General features: G+C 42.1%; 1 protein-coding gene across 19 annotated transcripts in view; it reads right to left on the bottom strand.

Annotated features, from left to right (window-relative positions):
* Positions 1-19,426, bottom strand: part of HYDIN (HYDIN axonemal central pair apparatus protein) — a 443,907-nt gene that overhangs the window by 195,453 nt on the left and 229,028 nt on the right. For all 19 annotated transcript variants that reach the window (XR_007514557.1, XR_007514558.1, XR_007514559.1 and 16 more), the window contains one exon: positions 17,741-18,054. Coding sequence is in view for 15 of the 19 variants with exons in the window: in XM_049863606.1 (XP_049719563.1) it covers positions 17,741-18,054 (314 nt within the window). In the remaining 4 variants the exon portion in view is untranslated. The remainder of the gene's footprint in view (positions 1-17,740; positions 18,055-19,426) is intronic.

Below are 19,426 nucleotides of genomic sequence, written 5' to 3'. Positions count from 1 at the left end.
AACTTGGCTGGGCCATGATTCTCAGTGGTTTGGCTGTTATGATGTAGATTGGTAGCTATGTAATCGCCTCCATAATGAGATCTGATATAATGTAATCACCTCCATGATGAGATCCGTTATAAGCAGCCAATCAGGTGAAAGGGAGTTTCCTTGGAGGTGTGGCCTGCATCCAATATAGGAGGACTTTCTGGCACAGCTTGTGGGCTTTTGCTTGCTTTGAATCTTGCAGCTGGCTCCTGTTTGTCTGACCTCCTGTTCTTGAGCTCGCAGCTTACCTGCCAATCTTGGGATTTGTCTGCCTCCACAGCCTGTGAGCTAGAGGCCTGCTGTCTTACCTACTGATCTTGGGTTCACCTGCCCCTGCAGCTATGCGAGTCACAAGAAGCCTCCAGCCTGACCCATGGACTTGGGACTTTTCAGTCTCTACAACCACATGAGCCATTTCCTTGATATAAATCTCTCTTTATATTTATATGCTTCACTGGTTTTGCTTCTCTAGAGAACCCAGCCTAAGACATTTGGTACCAGGAATGGGGTGCTGCTCTAACAGATACCTACATTGTGGAAGCAGTTTTGTAATTAAGTAATGGGTACAGGCTGGAAGAGTTTTAAAGCACCTAATAGTAAAAGCCTAGATTGCCTTGAAGAGACTGTTGGTGGAATTATGGACATCAAAGACAATTCTGGTGAGGGCTCAGAAGGAAGCGAGGAGAGCTGTAACACCAGGAGATGGTGCAGACAGTGAGAAGCAGCAACAGAGAAACGGCAGCAGCAGAACCAGGAGACCTGTGTGAGATGGTGTGGGAGCTGAGCTACAGAGCAAGAGAGTTGAGTGTCATCCAGCTGAGGTTTACTGGTGGAGTGAGGTGCCTCTGGGCACTTATCAGTGGAGCTGGAAAGCTCTGTAACACTTGCCCGAGTTGGGCAGATGCCAGGCAGACCCAAGAGGCCAAGGGGCCAAGGAACCAGGAAGCAGAAGCTGAAGAGATAAGGAGCACAGGAAGCAAAGCTGCCTCAGTCTCAAAGGGAAGGGCCATGATTCCTGGGGTCTCAAAGGGTGGAACCATGGCCTGCCGGGTCTCAAAGGGTAGGGCCATGGGCTCCTAGGTTTCAAAGAGTTAGATCTTCATCAACTCAATTCTGGAGTGTGGGGCTGCCATTCACAAGTACCAGCGGGATGGGGCAGGACCCACTGCCTAAAACTGAGGGGGTGGGGCTGCCATGTCCAAGGGTCAGAAGAATGGGGCCTGCCGAGTCTGAGGGGGTAGGGTCACCACTCAGACAGACTAGGAGCACGGAGCTGCCCAAATCTGAAGGAGAAGAGTTACCATCGCAGTGGGTCTGGAAGACTGAGCTGAAGCACAGGGCCAAGAGGCCTCCACCCAGAATTCGGAGAGTGTGGCCAACACCCAGAATCTCTGGAGGGCAGAGGTCTCAGTGAACACAGGATTATTTTGAAGACTTGAGAGCTAATGTAATGTGTTCTGCTGACTTGCTTGGTGCCTGTTACCTCTTCTTTCCCTCCAATTTCTCCCATTTGTAATGGAAATGTCTACCATTTGTAATGGAAATGTCTACCATGTGCCTGTTCCACCATTGTACTTTGGAAGCAGATAACCTGTATTCTAGATTTCACAGATGAAGAGGAATTTTTGGATTTTGGACTTGGAGTTCATTTAAGACTTCTGCTGTGATACGATGGGGTGAATATGTTTTACATGTGCCAAGGACGTGAATTTTGGGGGGGGCACAATTCAATCCATAACACCATGCCCATGGCAACAACTCACTAAGCAGACCTTTTCATTTAAAAAATAAATGGAACCCACAACATAAGGAACATACAATGTAGTGTCTAGAAATTTTTTTTTTGGAAAAAGAAAGACCCATTCCAACAGTAACTTAGATAAAGAAAATCAAGATACTGTTGTCCTTGCTTGAAGTCACTTCCCAGAAAGAGTTTTGCTTTACGTGGTGGAAGAATGTGACCAAATCTACCTTGATTGAAGCTCTCTGGAGGGATTTCTGTATGAAATGGCCAATTCTATAAAAGATCCAGAAGGTGTCCCCACTGCTACATGCTCTCAGAAAGGCTGCCAAACAGGTAAACTGTGAAATCTCCCTTATAATCACCTTCAAAGCTCTTTAGAAATGCTTTCAAAATGGGAAGTTTTTTAGGTCGATTTCTTTTAAAGTTTGGCCTTCAGTAGATGTAGCTAGCTTTGGGGAGTTTTAATTAATACAAACGTATAGATAAATAACCCGAGAAGCCGGACTATTTGAAGAAGAACGGGGCATCAGGATTGGAGGAAGACTCATTAACAACCTGCGTTACGCAGATGACACAACCTTGATTGCTGAAAGTGAGGACTTGAAGCACTTACTAATGAAGATCAAAGACCACAGCCTTCAGTATGGATTGCACCTCAACATAAAGAAAACAAAAATCCTCACAACTGGACCAATGAGCAACCTCATGATAAACAGAGAAAAGATTGAAGTTGTCATGGATTTCATTTTACTTGGGTCTACAGTCAACAGTCAACAGCCATGGAAGCGGCAGTCAAGAAATCAAAAGATGCATTGCATTGGGCAAATCTGCTGCAAAGGACCTCTTTAAAGTGTTGAAAAGTAAAGCTGTCACCTTGAAGACTAAGGTGCACCTGACCCAAGCCATGGTATTTTCAATCGCATCATATGCATGTGAAAGCTGGACAATGAATAAGGAAGACCAAAGAAGAATTGATGCCTTTGAATTGTGGTGTTGGCAAAAAATATTGAATATATCATGGAGTTCCAAAAGAATGAACAAATCTGTCTTGGAAGAAGAACGGCCAGAATGCTCCTTAGAAGCAAGGATGGCAAGACTGGGTCTTACATACTTTGGACTTGTCAGGAGGGATCAGTCCCTGGAGAGGGACATCATGCTTGGCAAAGTACAGGGTCAGTGGAAAAGAGGAAAATCCTCAGTGAGGTGGACTGACACAGTGGCTGCAACAATGAGCTCAAGCATAACAACGATTGTGAGGATGGCGCAGGACCAGGCAGTGTTTCATTCTGTTGTGCATAGGGTCACTATGAGTCAGAACTGACTCGATGGCACCTAACAACAACAACAATCATGGTGATGGAGCCCTGGTGGCACAGTGGTTAAGAGCTATGGCTGCTAACCAAAAGGTTGGCAGTTGGAATTCACCAGCTACTCCTTGGAAACCCTATGGGGGCAGTCCTACTCTGTCCTATAGAGTCACTATGAGTCAGAATCAACTCAATGGCAACGGTTTGGTTTTTCATGGTGATAATTTAAAAATTAATTACTGACCTTCCAGAGAGGCAGTTTCAGTTAAATGATGATGTCAAAACCCAGCTTAAATTGGGTTGGGGGGTGAATAAGGGTGATTAGTGTATTCTGTTTTCTTATGTTGCTTGGAAGTACACAGTTGGTAACTAGTACAAGAAGAGGATTGAGAGAAGGGCTTTCAGAGATATGGAACACCTGTACTGAGGGCAACAGACCAGAGCATTTGAAGATATCAGTATAAGAAGAGATTATTGATAGAAAGAAGCACAGATGGAGAGTTTTGCCTTGTAAAGGAAGTGATGTTATTTTCTGTAAATCTGAAATCATTCATGAAGATAATTAAAAATAAAAAAGGAAGGGTTCATCTTCCTCTTGAGTCAGAGATAAGGGAATGGGATGATGAACAGTAGTCTGAAGAAAATTAATCTTTGATGTGAGTAAAGAAAAGGGACTGCAACCAGGGGAGACCAGAGGGAAGAAGGTTACCCAGAAGATTGGTAGGAATCCAGGAGGGAGGTATGTCTGGGTAAGAAGACCTAGTAAAGCTGAAAGGAAGAGCCAATCCAGGAAACACTGCTGAGGAAAAACTGGTGAAATGTACTGAGCAAGTAGGTACTGGAGAGAGAAGCAGTACACAGGAAACACAAAACACAACCGGACAGGCTAGGAGACTGGGCATAGCCTTGGGAATATTCATGATCAGCTTTACCAGCAAATGACAAATTGCTTTTCAAAGAGATGGTATCAATTTACACTTCCATCAGCAATATATGAATTCTATTCTTTCACATCCTCAAGAACATTTGGTACGGTCATATCTAATTTTAGCCAATCTGATGGGTATGCAATGATATCCAGTTGTTTTGATTTGCATTACCAAGATTACTAATAAGTGGAACATCTTTATTAACCATTAATACTTCCTCTTCTGTGAAATACTTGTTCATATTTACTCCCATTTTTTCTACTGAGCTATATGTCTTTTTCTTTAAAGGCATTCATTATATATTATGTATACTAATCCTTTGAAGGTAGTATTGTATTGCTAACACCTTACTCAGGTGATCAGATGAGTCTGAAAAGTTATAATTAGATAGTATATTATGACTAAAAAAAAATAGTCTGTGACTTATCCTTCCATTATTTTTATGAGCAAAATTTCTCAAATTTAATGCAGAAATTATGAACATTTTCATCATAGTTTTGTGCTTTTTGTATATTATTTAAGAAATCCTTCCTTATTCAGAGATCATAAAGACATTATCCTATACTTTCTTTTAAAGTTAAAAAAAATTGACTTTCACATTTATATCTTTAACCCATTTAGGATTACTTTTTGTAGAGCATGTGTCTAGGGATCCATTTTTCTTTTTTCTATATAGATAACTGTCCACAGGCCATTTACTAAATAAGCCATTTCTTCTCCTTTGTTCTGCAATTCCAACTTTCATGTTCCCATGCATTTATGGGTCTCTTTATGGGCTCTCTATTCCATTCCTTTAGTCTATACGCCTATCTGTGCACCAATATCACACTTTAAAAATTATATAATAAGGCTTGATATCTGGTAGGAAGACCTTCCAGTTGGGAGAGGCTTGGCTAGTCTTGTCCTTTTGCAATTCCATATAATTTAGAATCAACCTGTTGGAATTTTTATTGGAATTGCAATCAAATTATAGATCATTTTGGGAAGACATCATTACCAAATTGAGTCCTTTAAACTTAATGAACATAATGTTGTCTCACCATTTATTTAGGTCTTCCTCAATGCCTTTTAGTGAAATTATTTTATACGTAAATATTTCGCAGATTATTTTTAGATTTATTTCTAGGTAAAAAAAATTTTTTTATTGCTTCTATTTTCTATTCGTTACCGGTATATAGAAGTACAATATACTTTTATAGCTTATATTCATCCATTATTGTTATTAACTTTTTTAATGACTCTAATAGTCTGTAGATGATTTTGGATTTTCTGTGTAAATGATTATAACATGCAGAACTTCCCAGCCACTTCGTTTACCACTCTCTCTGACTCATAGGCTTCTGCCACCATGGCCTTTTTATTCTTCAAATGTGTCCTTCTATATTTACTGATTTTTGAATTTATTAAACACATTCCTTGGACCTTAATCTATGGGGACTCTTATTAGCTCATCCATGCCTTAACAACATTTAAATTGGTATTTTAGCTTATCATATTACTGGAAATAGAATTTCCTTTTTTTTTTGTTTGTTTGTTTTAGGAATTTCTTCTTCTTGGTTTAGGTAGCCACTTTCTTCTGATTTCTTTTTTTACCATGTCTCTTTCTCAGCGTACTTCATTAAGTCCTCCAATTTTGCCTACCCTTAAATAAAAATTCCATTCCTGGTCTTTTTAGAGTCACAAAATGTTAACATGCAAAAGCTAACATTATCCTGAAAGTATGGATTATCCTGATATCTCTAGCATCTTATCCAAAGGGCAAAAGACTGAGGAAGAAACCACACATCTACCAAACTTCCTGGATGTTCTCATTGGACCAAGAAGAACTCGGATTACCTGGAATTTTCACCCTCATCTTGTGGCATCAGCAGGTAATCGATTCTTTCCTGGAGCCTCCGGAAAGAAATTCAGCCCTGTGGATACCATTTCCTGATCCTTTCAGAAGTTCTTAAATGGACAGATGGGGCTATGGGCCACAGGGCAGCACTATGTTGTAAGGAACTAAGGTTGTATAACACAGATTTACAAATCTGTGTAATTTTTTTAAAATGCATTCCTGAAGTCCTGTTTATTGGAAACAAATGGTTTCTACTGTTAATCTTGTGCCATACACCATCTTCCTACTCACTATGCCTCTTGCTGAAGGAGCCCAAGTTTCTATATTCTACGCTAGTTCCTACTTTATGAGGCTGCCAAATATTCACGAAGATTTATCATATTTTTTTCCAGTCACAGGCCCTTTTTTCCCCTCCACCACCAAATCCGGAGTGTTCCTCAATTCACCTACCTATGATCATCTACTTAATTCTTTAAAAATCCAGACGTCAACTTTGATGTACCCTTCTCCTTAATTCCAACATCCAGCCAGTCTTATCCTCTCCTCTTGTAACATACTTCCCACCTTGTTTCAGACCACCACAATTTTCATAAGTTACCAAGGTCCTTATACATTTAGCTCATTTTCAGAATCTTGTTAATTTTTGCTTCCCACTTCTCTTTATGTGAGCCCATTAGCTATTCCAACTTGCATGTTTTCGGTTCTACATTTCTTGCTTAGGTCAACTTGATTCTTAAACAGGTCAACATGCTTTTCTCTGAACATTTCGACACTTGAAAGAAAAAAACATTTAAAATGAGGCTCTGTAATGGCTCTGTGGTGCCCTGTGGACATGTGTTTTTCAGAGCTTTTGATAGGAAGCGAAGATAAAAACTCAAGAAATATTAAAACCACTACCATGACAAACTTTACCACCAATTTTGAATGCTTACTATGTGATAGGCATTTAATTTTTACATCTAAATGAAAATCACAAGCAAGCTGATGTAATATGCTTCCACCAACACTAACATTCTGCATTAATAGTTGTTGTGGCCAAGTCCTAATCCCCTGAACCAATGAGTGTTACACCTTATAAGGCAAAAAGGGCTTCAGATGGGGAGATTATCTGGGTGGGCCCAATGTGGGTCCTCTCAGGTAGGCCCTTAAAAGTGGAATAGGGTGGCAGAGGGAGAGAGTTAGAGTCAGAGAAGGAGGTGTGATGACAGAAGCAAGGTCAGGGAGATGTGATATCGCTCGCTTTGAAGATAGAGGAAGGGTGCTATAAGCCAAGGGATGCGGGCAGCCTCTAGTAGCTCGCAAGGAAATTGATTTCCCCCTAGAGGAATTCCAGAAAGGAATGCAGCCCTTGATCTTAGCCCAGTGAGACTGGGTCAGACTTCTGACCTTCAGAACTGTAAGAAATAAATTTATGTTGTTTTAAGCCACTAAATTTGTGGTAATTTGTCATGGCAGAAAACTAATACAACAACAACAATGAGTGTTTGTTACGTGTTGAGCACTTTTCCAGCAGAGCCAGGGATGTCAGTGCCTGGAAACATGGTGGGTTAAACAATGACAAAATTTTTCCACAGCGTTGAAAGGAAAGGCAGAGCCAGGTAAGGAGTAACTGGTACCTTTGTGAATTTAGTGTGCTTAAATGTAGGAATTTCTTTTTACATTGCTTTGTGACTTGACTTAATGTAAAGCTTAAATGGTAATTAGAGATTGGCTAAATCAGGTCCGGTCGTTCCCAGTAGGATAGTCCAAGAACTGATGGGGGTAGCGTGGGGAGAAGGAAAGAGGGCTCCCCCTACCTCCACCCCCCCATCTCTGCTTTTAGGTGATTTACATATAAGTCAAGAGCTCATTTGAAAAGAGAGTTCTGCTATAAGTCTAAAAACCACCGAGTTAAATTATATGTGTGTATCTATAAGTTTGGAAACCCTGGTGGCGTAGTGGTTAAGCACTACAGCTGCTAACCAAAGGGTTGGCACTTCGAATCTGCCAGGCGCTCCTTGGAAACTCTGGGGGGGCAGTTCTACTCTGTCCTATAGGGTTGCTATGAGTCGGAATCGACTCGATGGCACTGGGTTTGGTTTTTTTGGTTTATCTATAAGCTGTATTTATTTAAAAAACATTTGCTATATAGAAACTATTGTTGATTAATTAATATAATGCATCACACACAAACATATACATTATATTTAAGTATATTACCAAAATAAAAAATAAACCCATTGCTGTTGAGTCAGTTCTCACTCATAGTAACCTTACAGGACGAAGTAGAACTTCCCCATAGGGTTTCCAAGGAGCAGCTGGTGGATTTGAACTGCCAACCTTCTGATTAGTAGCTGAATGCCTAACCACAGCACCACCAGGGCTCTGATATAATTACATCCTATATATATTTGAAGTCTACTTAAATAAGTGCTATTCTTTCTCAATAAATAAAGTAGCCCCTTAGACGTTGGGCTGTTGCCCCTCTCTTCAGTTAGCTTTGCCTGAGAAATTAGCAGGTATTCCTACTTGCTCCAAGGCAGTGAACCAGCTATAGGATTAATACTCAAAAGGAAAAACAACTCAACTCCTGTGACATGGGGCTGAACCTGAATTTCCAACTCTGTTAACACAAGGACAGTGTCAGAGATTTCAAGCCCTCCTGAATGGATGCAGGTTGGTTTCTCCTAGGTCCTTCTCCTTCCCCCATTTCAAGGATGATCAGTTAGAAACTGGTGATGGCAGGACTCAAGTAAAGGAGACAGTCCACAGTGACAGTCTACCCTGTCCACTGCTACCACCCCTAAAACCTCCTGTGATGGTGCTGTGAACACCAAAGAGAGGGTCAGTTAGTGGGCAAAGAAGAGCAAGCGGCATGCTCCGCAGCTAGTATACTCTCTGGGGGGCTCTCCTTGGTGGATAACCTGAGGGCTCAGTCAAGCCAATTCAAATCCTCAGTGGCAGCCCGGAAGCAGTCAGTTGGGATGTGAGCCACCACTCAGAATGCCCTGGGGGTCACCACTTCCTGATGTGAGGCCCTCCACCTCTTGCAGCTATCTGGCGCTGAATGGACTGGGGTGAGGTTAGGGAGAAATACCACCCTAGAGACTCCTCCCCAAGCCCTGCCACCCAGCCTTCCAAGGATAGCTGGCTTCTCTTCGCCTGAATCATGTACCACACCCCAGGAGAACCTGCTAGCATCCCAGCCAGATTTCTTCACTACATAATATTTGGAGAATGCTGAGAAGTAGAAACAAAGTGTTAAAATGTGGAACAAACAGGAGCTCTCTCTCTCTCTCTCTCTGTATGTGTTTTAATGAGCCTCTTGCTTTCCCATTTAGCTTATAAACTCTTGATGGGCAAAGACTGTGCTTTCTAATTCTTTCCCTCCCTCCCTCCCTTCCTTCCTACCAGTCCATCTTTATCTAGTGGTTATTCTGGATATTTCTCTGTGCCTCCCATCCCTTTTTTGTAAAATCTGGATGATGATAAAAAAAAAAAAAAAAAAGATAGTGTTTCCTAAATGTAAATAAGGCTGCTGTGAAGACTAAATGCAGTGATCTTTGTAAATGCCTGGCACATAGTGAGCACTCATCCATCAGCCTTGTCTTCCAGCAAGCAGTTTCATTCCTGTTTCCACTGGCTTATAAATTCACATGGACAAAGATGAGTCTCATTTATCTTCGTAGTCCTCATAGCACCTAGCACAACATGTTGGATAGAGTATTCACAAATGGCTCATTTCAGTGGAAAATGAATGTGCAATACTCTAATGTACAGAAAATTGTGCTTTGATACATCAGTAGAAGACAATAGCAAGGTAGGGACTTGGCAGTCAGTGTAGAACTGGACTCCTGGACCCATTGTGTGGATTCAGGTACTCATGAGCTTCGGTTTCAAAGGGAAATTATTACTATCATTTTAATTTTTATTGTGCTTTAAGTGAAAGTTTACACATCAAGTCAGTCTCTCATACAAAACCTTATATACGCCTTGCTATATACTCCTAGTTGCGCTCCCCCTAATGAGACAGCACATTCCTTCTCTCCACCCTGTGTTTCGGTGTCCATTCAGCCTGCTTCTGTCCCCCTTGGCCTTCATACCTTCCCTCCAGACAGGAGCTGCTCAGATAGTCTCATGTATCTACTTGATCCAAGAAGCCCACTCCTCGCCAGTATCATTTTCTGTCTTGTAGTCCAGTCCAATCCCTGTCTGAAGAGTTGGCTTCGAGAATGGTTCCTGTCTTGGGCTAACAGAAGGTCTGGGGACCATGACCTCCTGGATCCCTCTGGTCTCAGTCAGACCATTAAGTCTGGTCTTTTTACTAGAATTTGGGGTCTGCATCCCACTGCTCTCCTGCTCCTTCAGGGATTCTCTGTTGTGCTCCCTGTCATGGCAGTCATCGGTTGTAGCTGGGCACCATCTAGTTCTTCTGGTCTCAGCCTGATGTAGTCTTTGATTTATGCAGCCCATTCTGACTCTTGGGCTCATACTCACCTTGTGTCTTTGGTGTTCTTCATTCTCCTTTGCTCCAGGTAGATTGAGACCAATTGTTGCATCTTAGATGGCCTCTTGCTAGCGTTTGAGATCCCAGACGCCACTCTCCAAAATGGGATGCAGAATGTTTTCTTGATAGTTTTTATTATGTCAATTGACCTAGATGTCCCCTGCAACTGCGGTCCCCAAGCCCCTGCCCCTGCTACTTTGGCCTTTGAAGCATTCAGTTTATTCCGGAAACTTCTTTGCTTTTGGTATAGTTCAAAGGGAAATTATTAATAATTACTTTCCATGGTTGCTGTGAATACGACACAAACTATGTAATGGGCTTAGAATTGTGCCTGGCAATTGTAGTTATTGCTGTTGGTCAAAATTACAGAACTTCTTCTCATTGCTCCTAATAGTATATTAAGTGTTTGGAGTCCTTGGGTGGTGCAAACAATTAAGTGCTTGACTACTTGCCTAAAGGATGATGGTTTGAACTCACTCAGAGAAGCCTTGGAAGACAGCCCTGGCGATCTGCTTCCAAAAGGTCACAGCCTTAAAAAACCTGTGGAGCAGTTCTACTCTGCACACATGGGATCATCATGAGTCGGAATAGGCTTGACGGCAACTGACAAAAACAACAACATTGAAGGTTTGGCTTTACACATCTGTCTACAGGAAATATTTCCTATTGAAGACATCTTCTTTGTGCTCTGGAAAACTGTTGTACTAGTTTCCTAGGGCTGCCACAGCAAAGTACCACAAATTCGTGGCTTAAAACAACAGAAATTTACTCACAATTTTGGAGCCCAAAAGTCCAAATCAAGGTGCCAGCAGGACCACACTCCCTCTGAAGGCTCTAGGAGAGAACTGTTCCTTGACTGTTCTATTCCTGGTGGCTCCTGGCATTCTTTGGCTTGTAGATGCATCACTCTAATTTCTGTCTCCACCTTTACATTGACTTCTCTGTGTTTCTGTGTCTCTGTGTATCCTCTCCTCTTCTTATAATGACACCAGTCATTGGATTTAGGGTCTACCTTAATCTAGTATGACTTCCTCTTAACTTGATTCTATCTGCAGAGGTTTTTCAAATAAGGTCACATTCTGAAGTTTCAGGTGGACACGAATTTTGCAGAGGCACTACTGAACCCACCACAACTGTTAAAAGAGGGTTTTCCCATAAAAAGGACATGAATTTGTTCATGCTGTGTTGGTGGTCTTTATTCTAAGGCTCAAAGACAAAGAATGAGTCTTTCATATGAAAGATCAAAAGCTGCAGAACAAGAAAATGTGAAGGTGGCTACCAAGCTGGTGCTCGGGGCTCCATGGTGACAGGGCAGCAGTGCTGAAAACAAGCAGAAAAGTCTTACTGCAGGTTGCTTTTCCACTGTGTTTGATGGTATACCAGCTTGTCACACTTAGGGGCACTGGTAAAGTGATTCTGTCCTCCAAATACCCTTCCAAGCAGCTGTCACCTACCTAATTCATAATTAGATGCCCACCCCTTTGGCCCAGGACCAGCATCGGAAATACAATGAGCCTTATCAGTCATCGTAGTGGACATCTGTGCTCTTTGCTGCCTGGTTCTCTCTGGGAAGTCACTCCTCTCTTACTTTCAGCCTGGCTTAGAGGTAGCACTGAGTTCCTCTGGAGGGAGTGTAGGGAGCCTGGCCTTGCTGACACCTTTGTTTCAGCCCAGTGAAAGTGACTTTGGACTTCTGGCCTTCAGAATTGTAAAAAAATAAATTTGTATTGTTTTAAGTCACCAATTTTGTGGCAATAGGAAACTAATACAGGGAAGGTAACCCCCATTCCCACTGAGTTCATTCTTTGGACTGCGAAATCTGTCACCTTGGTCAAACCTGGTCAGACACAATTAGGGGCAGAGGTAGAAGGCGGCTGGAGAGGCATTAAAAATCGACTCAACCTTTGCCCAAGGCAAGTGGTGACAGCTTATTCTGCTTCCCCTTTTTTGACTTGTTTAGCTCCCTCCCAAGAGCTGTTTTCTCTCTAACCCTAGGTAGGGCTCCAATACTTGCTTTTGTCTCCAAACTGTGCTCTGGGAAGTAGAAAAGAAAAAAGAATGTGGAAGCTTAAAGGCTTCTGAGCAATGCGGAAGGCGGTGGGGAGAGGACAGGGATATTTATGGAGGTGACAAAGGTTTAAGCCAGCAAGGGGCACCTGCAGCCCTCAGGCTCCTTGGGGCCCTCCCATTTTCCTGAAATAGCCTCATCTGATTTCAGGAGAAAAGATCTCAAAGCTGTCTCTGGGCTGCTGCTTCTCAAACATGGCCTGGTATTAATATTACAGTGGTTCTGAGCTTAGTTCTCGACTTGCTCAATGAAGAAATGGCTGGGCCAGCTAGCATTTACTGAGCACATATTACGTGACTAGACAGAGTTCTAAGTGTTCCATAGGTATGGACTAATCCAATCCTCACCAATCTGTATGTGGAAGGTGCCATTATTATCCTTGCTTCATACGAAGAAACTGAGGCTCAGGGATGCTCAGACATCCACCAAGGTCACATGGGAGCAATGCACCTGACTCCAGCAGACAAGCTCTTAACCAGCACACTGAAACTGAACTACCTGGGGACAGTGGAGTTGAAGGATACACATTACCTGCCCCCCACCCAAACTCAATGAAGCTATTTTTTATTTTGAAAGAAAAATAAAGCATTACATGACCCCTGAACAAGGCGACAGGGGTTAGGATTTCAACAAATCTCTTTTGGGGGGACACAATTCAACATATTACAGGACCCTTGGAGGACCTGAAAACAGTCACCGATTACACAATCACCAATTACAGAGTGCTTCTCATGTCTTGGGGATGTATATGTACCTTACAGGCACATCTCATTTAATCCTCACAACTCTTCTAGCTTTATACGTTATCCCCATTGCACAGGCAAGTAAAATTTTAATATATTATCCCCTGGACACCTAGACACTCCCAACATCCCTACCTGTCACAACACACATATAGATCCACCACAGGAACAAGAGGGCCCAGGCCATGGCCTTTACTGGGAAGTCTCCCTAGACCCAGCTGCTTGCCAGGGGATAGCATGGAGCTGAGACCTGTCCCCATGCCCCGTCACACGGGGGCAGCTTTGGATACCCCAGGTCCCCACGCTTTTCAGCTCCCACCCCCTGCTCTCCCTTCACTCCTCCCCAACAGGCCCTACACATCTAGATTAACTTACCAAAGCCAATCTAGAACCCTGTCATGGACAGCAATGCACATGGAGGAACATGTTTCTAGGCAATGATCAGCTTTTCCTCTGATCGAGTGCTTGTTTAGCTTGCTTGTCCGTGTTACCTCTCTCTTTGTTCTTACAGTGTGACACAAGGGCCAACTTGGAAAAAAATGTATGCCCAAACAAGAGATGCTTTAAATGTACGTGCCAGAATTGCCTACAAAATCACACACACATGTGCACACACATTGTCATGGATTGAATTGTGTCCCCCAGAAATATCTGTCAACTTGGCTAGGTCATGATTCCCAGTATTGTACGACTGTCTACCATTTTGTCATCTGATGTGATTTCCCTATATGTTGTAAATCCTATCACTATGATGTAATGAGATGGATTGGAGACAGTTACATTGATGAGATCTGCAAGATTAGATAGTATCTTATCTTGATCTCTTTTGAGATATAAAAGAGAGAAGCAAGTAGAGAAACAGGGGGACCTCATTCCACCAAGAAAGCAGCCCTGGGAGCAGAGCACATCCTCTGGACCTGAGGTTCCTGCACTGAGATGCTCTCAGACTAAGGGAAGACTGATGACAAGGACCTTCCTCCAGAGCTGACAGAGATAAAGCCTTCCCCTGGATTCGGCACCCTGAATTCGGACTTCTAGCTTACTGGACTGTGAAAGAATAAATTTCTCTTTGTTAAAGCCATCCACTTGTGATATTTCTGTTACAGTAGCACAAGATGACTCAGACACACATGTACACACATGTATGCATGCACACCCATACCACAAATATATACACAATACACATGGCAGATATATGTGTGTTATGACAGGCAGGAATGTTGAAAGTGTCTAGGTGTCCTTTCTTGTTCTTTTTTTCCTTTTACTAACTGTGAGCCTTGGAAGAATTCTAATTGGGAAAGAAAGTTCAGTGTTGGTGTATCTGGTGAAAGTGACCTTTAGCCAATGAGTGGTTGACGTGTTTCTGAAGGTCTGCAAGGAGAGAACCTGTCTAGAGAGCAGACAGCATTTTTTCCTATGAAGTGTGTACCTACCTATTCAAGGTGACATTTATTCTCTTAAGTTTTCCATTGGAAACGATGCCAAAAAGCCCACAGAAAAGAATCTTACACCAGTGTAAAAATGGTGTGGCAGAGGTGTCCAACCTCCTCTCACTTCACAAGGGGGAAGAATCAAGATCAACAGCCCAAGGTATACCTCCTTTCACCAGCCCTTTTTACCAATTTTGAACCATCTGTCCCTCCTACAGACATTCTACTTCTTTGTTGAGTTTGATAATTCATTGCAATGGCCACAAAGAACTCACAGACAATACTCATGATTATGGGGTTTACTAGGGAAGTAACAGGTTACAGTTTAGGTTAAGGGATGCTCAGGATACAGTTCTTTGATCAGGAAAGTCTCTTCTCAGTTGTGCCTGCAGGCAGATCTCTCCCTGGCTCTTAGTCCCTTGGCCTGGCCTCTGCCCTGCTCAGATAAGTGTTACAAGGCTCTTTTAGCTCTGCTGATAAATGTCCAGAGGCACCCCACTCCACCAGTAAGCCCAAAGGCACTCAGGTCTAGCTCCATGGGTCAGCACACCTAACTCCACCAAGTGCTCAGAGGCACCCTACTCCACCAGCAAGCCTCCTGGCCAAAGGTGCTCAACTTTCTCATTCTGTGGGCTGGGAAGCCCATTTCGCCATCTCGTGCTGGTCTCTTGCCAGTCTCCTGGTTCTGCTGCTGCTGTTTCTCTGCTGCTGCTTCTCACCATCTCCAGTGTTGCAACTCTCTCTCTCTGTCTTCCATGTTACAGCTCCTAATCTCTTTCTCAGTGTCTCCATTTAAGCCTAGCATATGGCAAAACTGACCAATCTCCTTGTTAGGGTTCCATACATCTCATTGCATTGTCCTACCCAGTCATTTGATAGGAGTCACAAAGATTATGGCTAGAAGGACCATTTTAAATAATTCACTGCACTGCAATCAGTCATGAAGTGATTCCCATCTTGCTATAAATACCCAAGCAGAAGCATTTGATTAATTAAAAAATACATTTTTTACTGTGTTAAGTACCGTGTGAGGCTCTGGGGATCCAAAGGACAGATGTAGCCAGTGGCTTCATGGGGGTTAACAATCAGCTGCAAGATGGACACTGAACCACAATTACAAGTGTGGTGAGAGTGACCACAGAGATCATGGCTATGATGTCTAGGATGGGGCTCTCCCCTAGGGAAGGGTCTCAGAGAAGGCTTCCCTGGGGAAGGACATTTAAGCTAGGATTTGAAGAGGGAGCAGGGGTTAGCTAAGTGAAGAGTAGTAAGAACATTCCAGCTGAGAGGAAGCAGTTGGACAAGAAAGAGGCCGACAGACATAGAAAGCCTTCCCCTGGGGCTGATGCCCTGAATTTGGATTTGCACCCTACCAGACAGTAAGAAAATAAACTTCTCTTTGTTAAAGCTATCCACTTGTGGGATTTCTGTTATAGCAGCACTAGATGACTAAGACACCTGCTGATCTTGGGATTCATCAGCCTCCACAGCCACATGAGTCAGGAGAAGCCTCCAGCCTGATCCATGGACTTGGGACTTCCCAGCCTCTACAACCGTGTGAGCCATTTCCTTGATATAAATCTTTCTCATTCTCTCTATACACACATATACATACATAGACACTTTACTGGTTTTGCTTCTCTAGAGAGCCCAGTTGAAGACACCTCACTAGACCGATTCTCCTCAGGGAAGGGACCATGCCTTGTTCACTCATATCCCTGATGCCTCACACAGTATCTAGTGCATAAGAATCACTTGTCAAATGATTCTTAAATGACTCTCTGATTGAATGAATGAATGAACAAATGAATTATAAGTACAGGTGGTAGAATTCTTTTTCCATATTTTGTTGTAGAAACAACTCAAACGTCAAAATATTCAGTATCAAGAGATAGAAAGATACTGAAGTGACTGAAGGAAAAAAAAGTTACACAAATGCTTAAACCAATGAAAAATTAAGTATTGGCCAAATGCATTTTCAAAATGTCATTATTTTAATTATAGAAACAGCCTCTCAGAATAACAAGTAAATAAAGGATATCCCTTGCTCCCAGATGGAATAAAGTCACTTAGCTGCACTACATCAGAATAACTTCACAAAATCTGATATTCAAAGCTCATTAAGTCAGGTTGATTGATTCTGCCACAATTATTTTAAATGTTCACCATCTAAAAAGAATTTCATTCCAAACTCAAACAGTCCAGGGCACTTAATGAGCAGACTGTTACTCAGGCCCCAGGCCTGGCTGGCAGCTTCAATGCTACGCTGGGTCATTATTAGATGTCTACGAAGATATTCAGAGCAAGCTGCCGTTACTGTGGTAACAAGCACAGGAAAGGAAAGCTAGCATACATAAAATGTGGACTAAACACAGGAAGCACTAAGGAAAACAGGCTTCTTCAGTTAAGAATGGCCATTCAATATTCAGTTGCTGAAAACTGAGTTGCCAAAACACCAAACAAGGGAAATACACAGAGGCCCAATTGTCCTGGTCGCCAACAAAGCTCTTGAACCCGGTGAAAATATTACTCAGGCCTGAGTAAAACAGACTGTTCGTATTTTTTTAAGTGTGTTTTCTAAATTGAGATTCAGATTTAGCTTCTAATTGAGCTTAAACCTAATTTAACAGGAGAGACTCCTCTAAACACAAACATTGTGAAGACAACTTTTCCCTTGCAGCACTCACTGCTTTCTACTATTTTATATATATATGGGTCAGAACAGAAATGCTCACGGAAATATGCAGAATAGACAACATGAAGCTCAATGTGGCACATACTCAATGTAGTGTTCTACTCAGTCTGTGTGTTGGGCTTGAAATGCTTATTAAGAAAACTCTACAAAGACCTGATTTTTAGTGATAATTTTCTAACGATTCAACCACTAGATTCTAAATTAAAGCAGGCTTTTTTTTTTTTTAATTGAGATCACTTTGTTAATTTGGCGGAAATTAGAGGCTTCCAAAGATGTTTTATCTGCCTTCCTTGTTTGAAAACCTTGGATGGACCAAGATGTTAAGCTCTGTTATTTGTGTCAGTGTTTATTTATCAGAAAGGAAAATATTCATGAAAGACTAATACAAAGAATACATGAAACCCAGGACAAAGCCTGAAAGAGAAAAATATGAAGAGAGGAAAAGGGTTCTAAGGAATTTCTATGCTAAGGTACCTTATCTGATTTTCCTCATCATCCACCAGGAAGGACCAGCGGAACTTCACAACCAATGGGCTGCAGTTGGTGATTGTAATGTAGCGAATCACCTCCGTGTCATTCAGGATACAGCCAAAATCCAGCTCCATGGTCTCAAAGCTTAGGTTGGGGTAATGAACTTCTCCACGCAAACTCAGGCTGTCTACCTGAGGGTGCTCCACATACTTAATTGCTAGAATTTCTTCTGCCACCCAGTTGTTGAAATCATTTCTATAGGAAGGGTCAAACTTGACCAGCAGGTTTTTTTCTCCACCAATCTCCAGTTTAATAGGCTACAAACAAGATAGTAGGGAATTACCAACCTCTGTACAATGCATTCCAACCTGATACATGAAACAGGACAACCAAAATTTTTCTGATACATACTTATTGATATATATGTATGTGTATACACACAAGTAGAGCCCTGGTGGTGTAGTTGTTAAGTGCTTTGTTGCTAACTGAACGGTCATCTGCTTGAACCCACCAGCCACTCCGAGGGAGAAAGATGTGGCAGTCTGCTTCTGTAAAGATTACAGTCTTGGAAACCCTATGGGCAGTTGTACCCTGTCCTATATGGTTGGTGGGTATACACACAAACACATAAACACATACATACACACATATTAGAATGAAATGTATACATATGTACACACATATGTTTTATTAGTGTGAAAACGAAAGGAAGGAAAATCTTAAGAGAGATTCTTGAAGGAAGAGATTTTGATAGCAGTTGTGGAGTTATAAGCATTGATGAGTTGTAAAAGGGAGTCTACAATAAAGATTATAAAATATTCTTAATGAAAAGTAGATTAGATTGTGAAATGCTCTTTCTAGACAAGTGGGAAAAGTTTTTTGCTTAAGAATTTTTAAAAAGGCTTTATAAAGCACTGTGGGGAGGGAGGGGATCTGTAAAAAGTGACCCAGAAAGGGACAGATTAGGTAATTTCACTTCTTTTCCAACGTCTGCAATCCTAACTCTTAAGCACTGTTATCTACTTTCCGCTGTTTTCTATTCAACTCAGAATGACATTCCAGAGCTGTACAGTTTGTTTGGTAGATATTTTATTCACTCTTTTCTCTTTTTCAGTCAAATCCCCATGTGTTCCTTGATGCTGGTGTCCACGGTAATACCTTCCCATGGAAAGGCTGCTTATGAGTTGGCTTTTTTTAGACATTGCTCTAAACGGCATGAACCTCATGATTTTGTATAAAGTGCCCTGAGGGAGTCTTGAGGAATGCACACAAAATGGGTCTGCTTTACAGGGCATGTCTACATTGGGTTTGAACGGCTCAGGTATTTAACTGTGTGCGTCAGTTACACGATTAGATGGCTTCGGTTGATAAAGCCAATCACCTGATTCAAGAATCACAGAAAGGATAATGACTCTTCAACTGGCCTAATCCCATTTGAAAGCCAGCCCTGCCACTTGTCCTTTTACCTTACTGCCGGCATGTGTGCTTGCTTTGGCTATTTCTTTGTTTCACTGAATATGGACTTTTGGTCAGATCTGAAGGAGGAGAGTGAAGAGATCTTTATTATCACTAGTAGGAAGCTACTGTTTCCTAAAGACTGGCTTCATTAGAATGGGTAGGAATGAAAGGGTAATCACAATGAGCTGCAGTTCTTACATTGTCAACAATAGTTTTCCTACTGAATGTCAC

The sequence above is a fragment of the Elephas maximus genome, chromosome 21, assembly GCF_024166365.1.
Source record: "Elephas maximus indicus isolate mEleMax1 chromosome 21, mEleMax1 primary haplotype, whole genome shotgun sequence".
NCBI lineage: Eukaryota > Metazoa > Chordata > Mammalia > Proboscidea > Elephantidae > Elephas > Elephas maximus.
The sequence above is the reverse complement of the archived record's forward strand: the minus strand, read 5'-3'. Positions and strand labels throughout refer to the sequence as shown.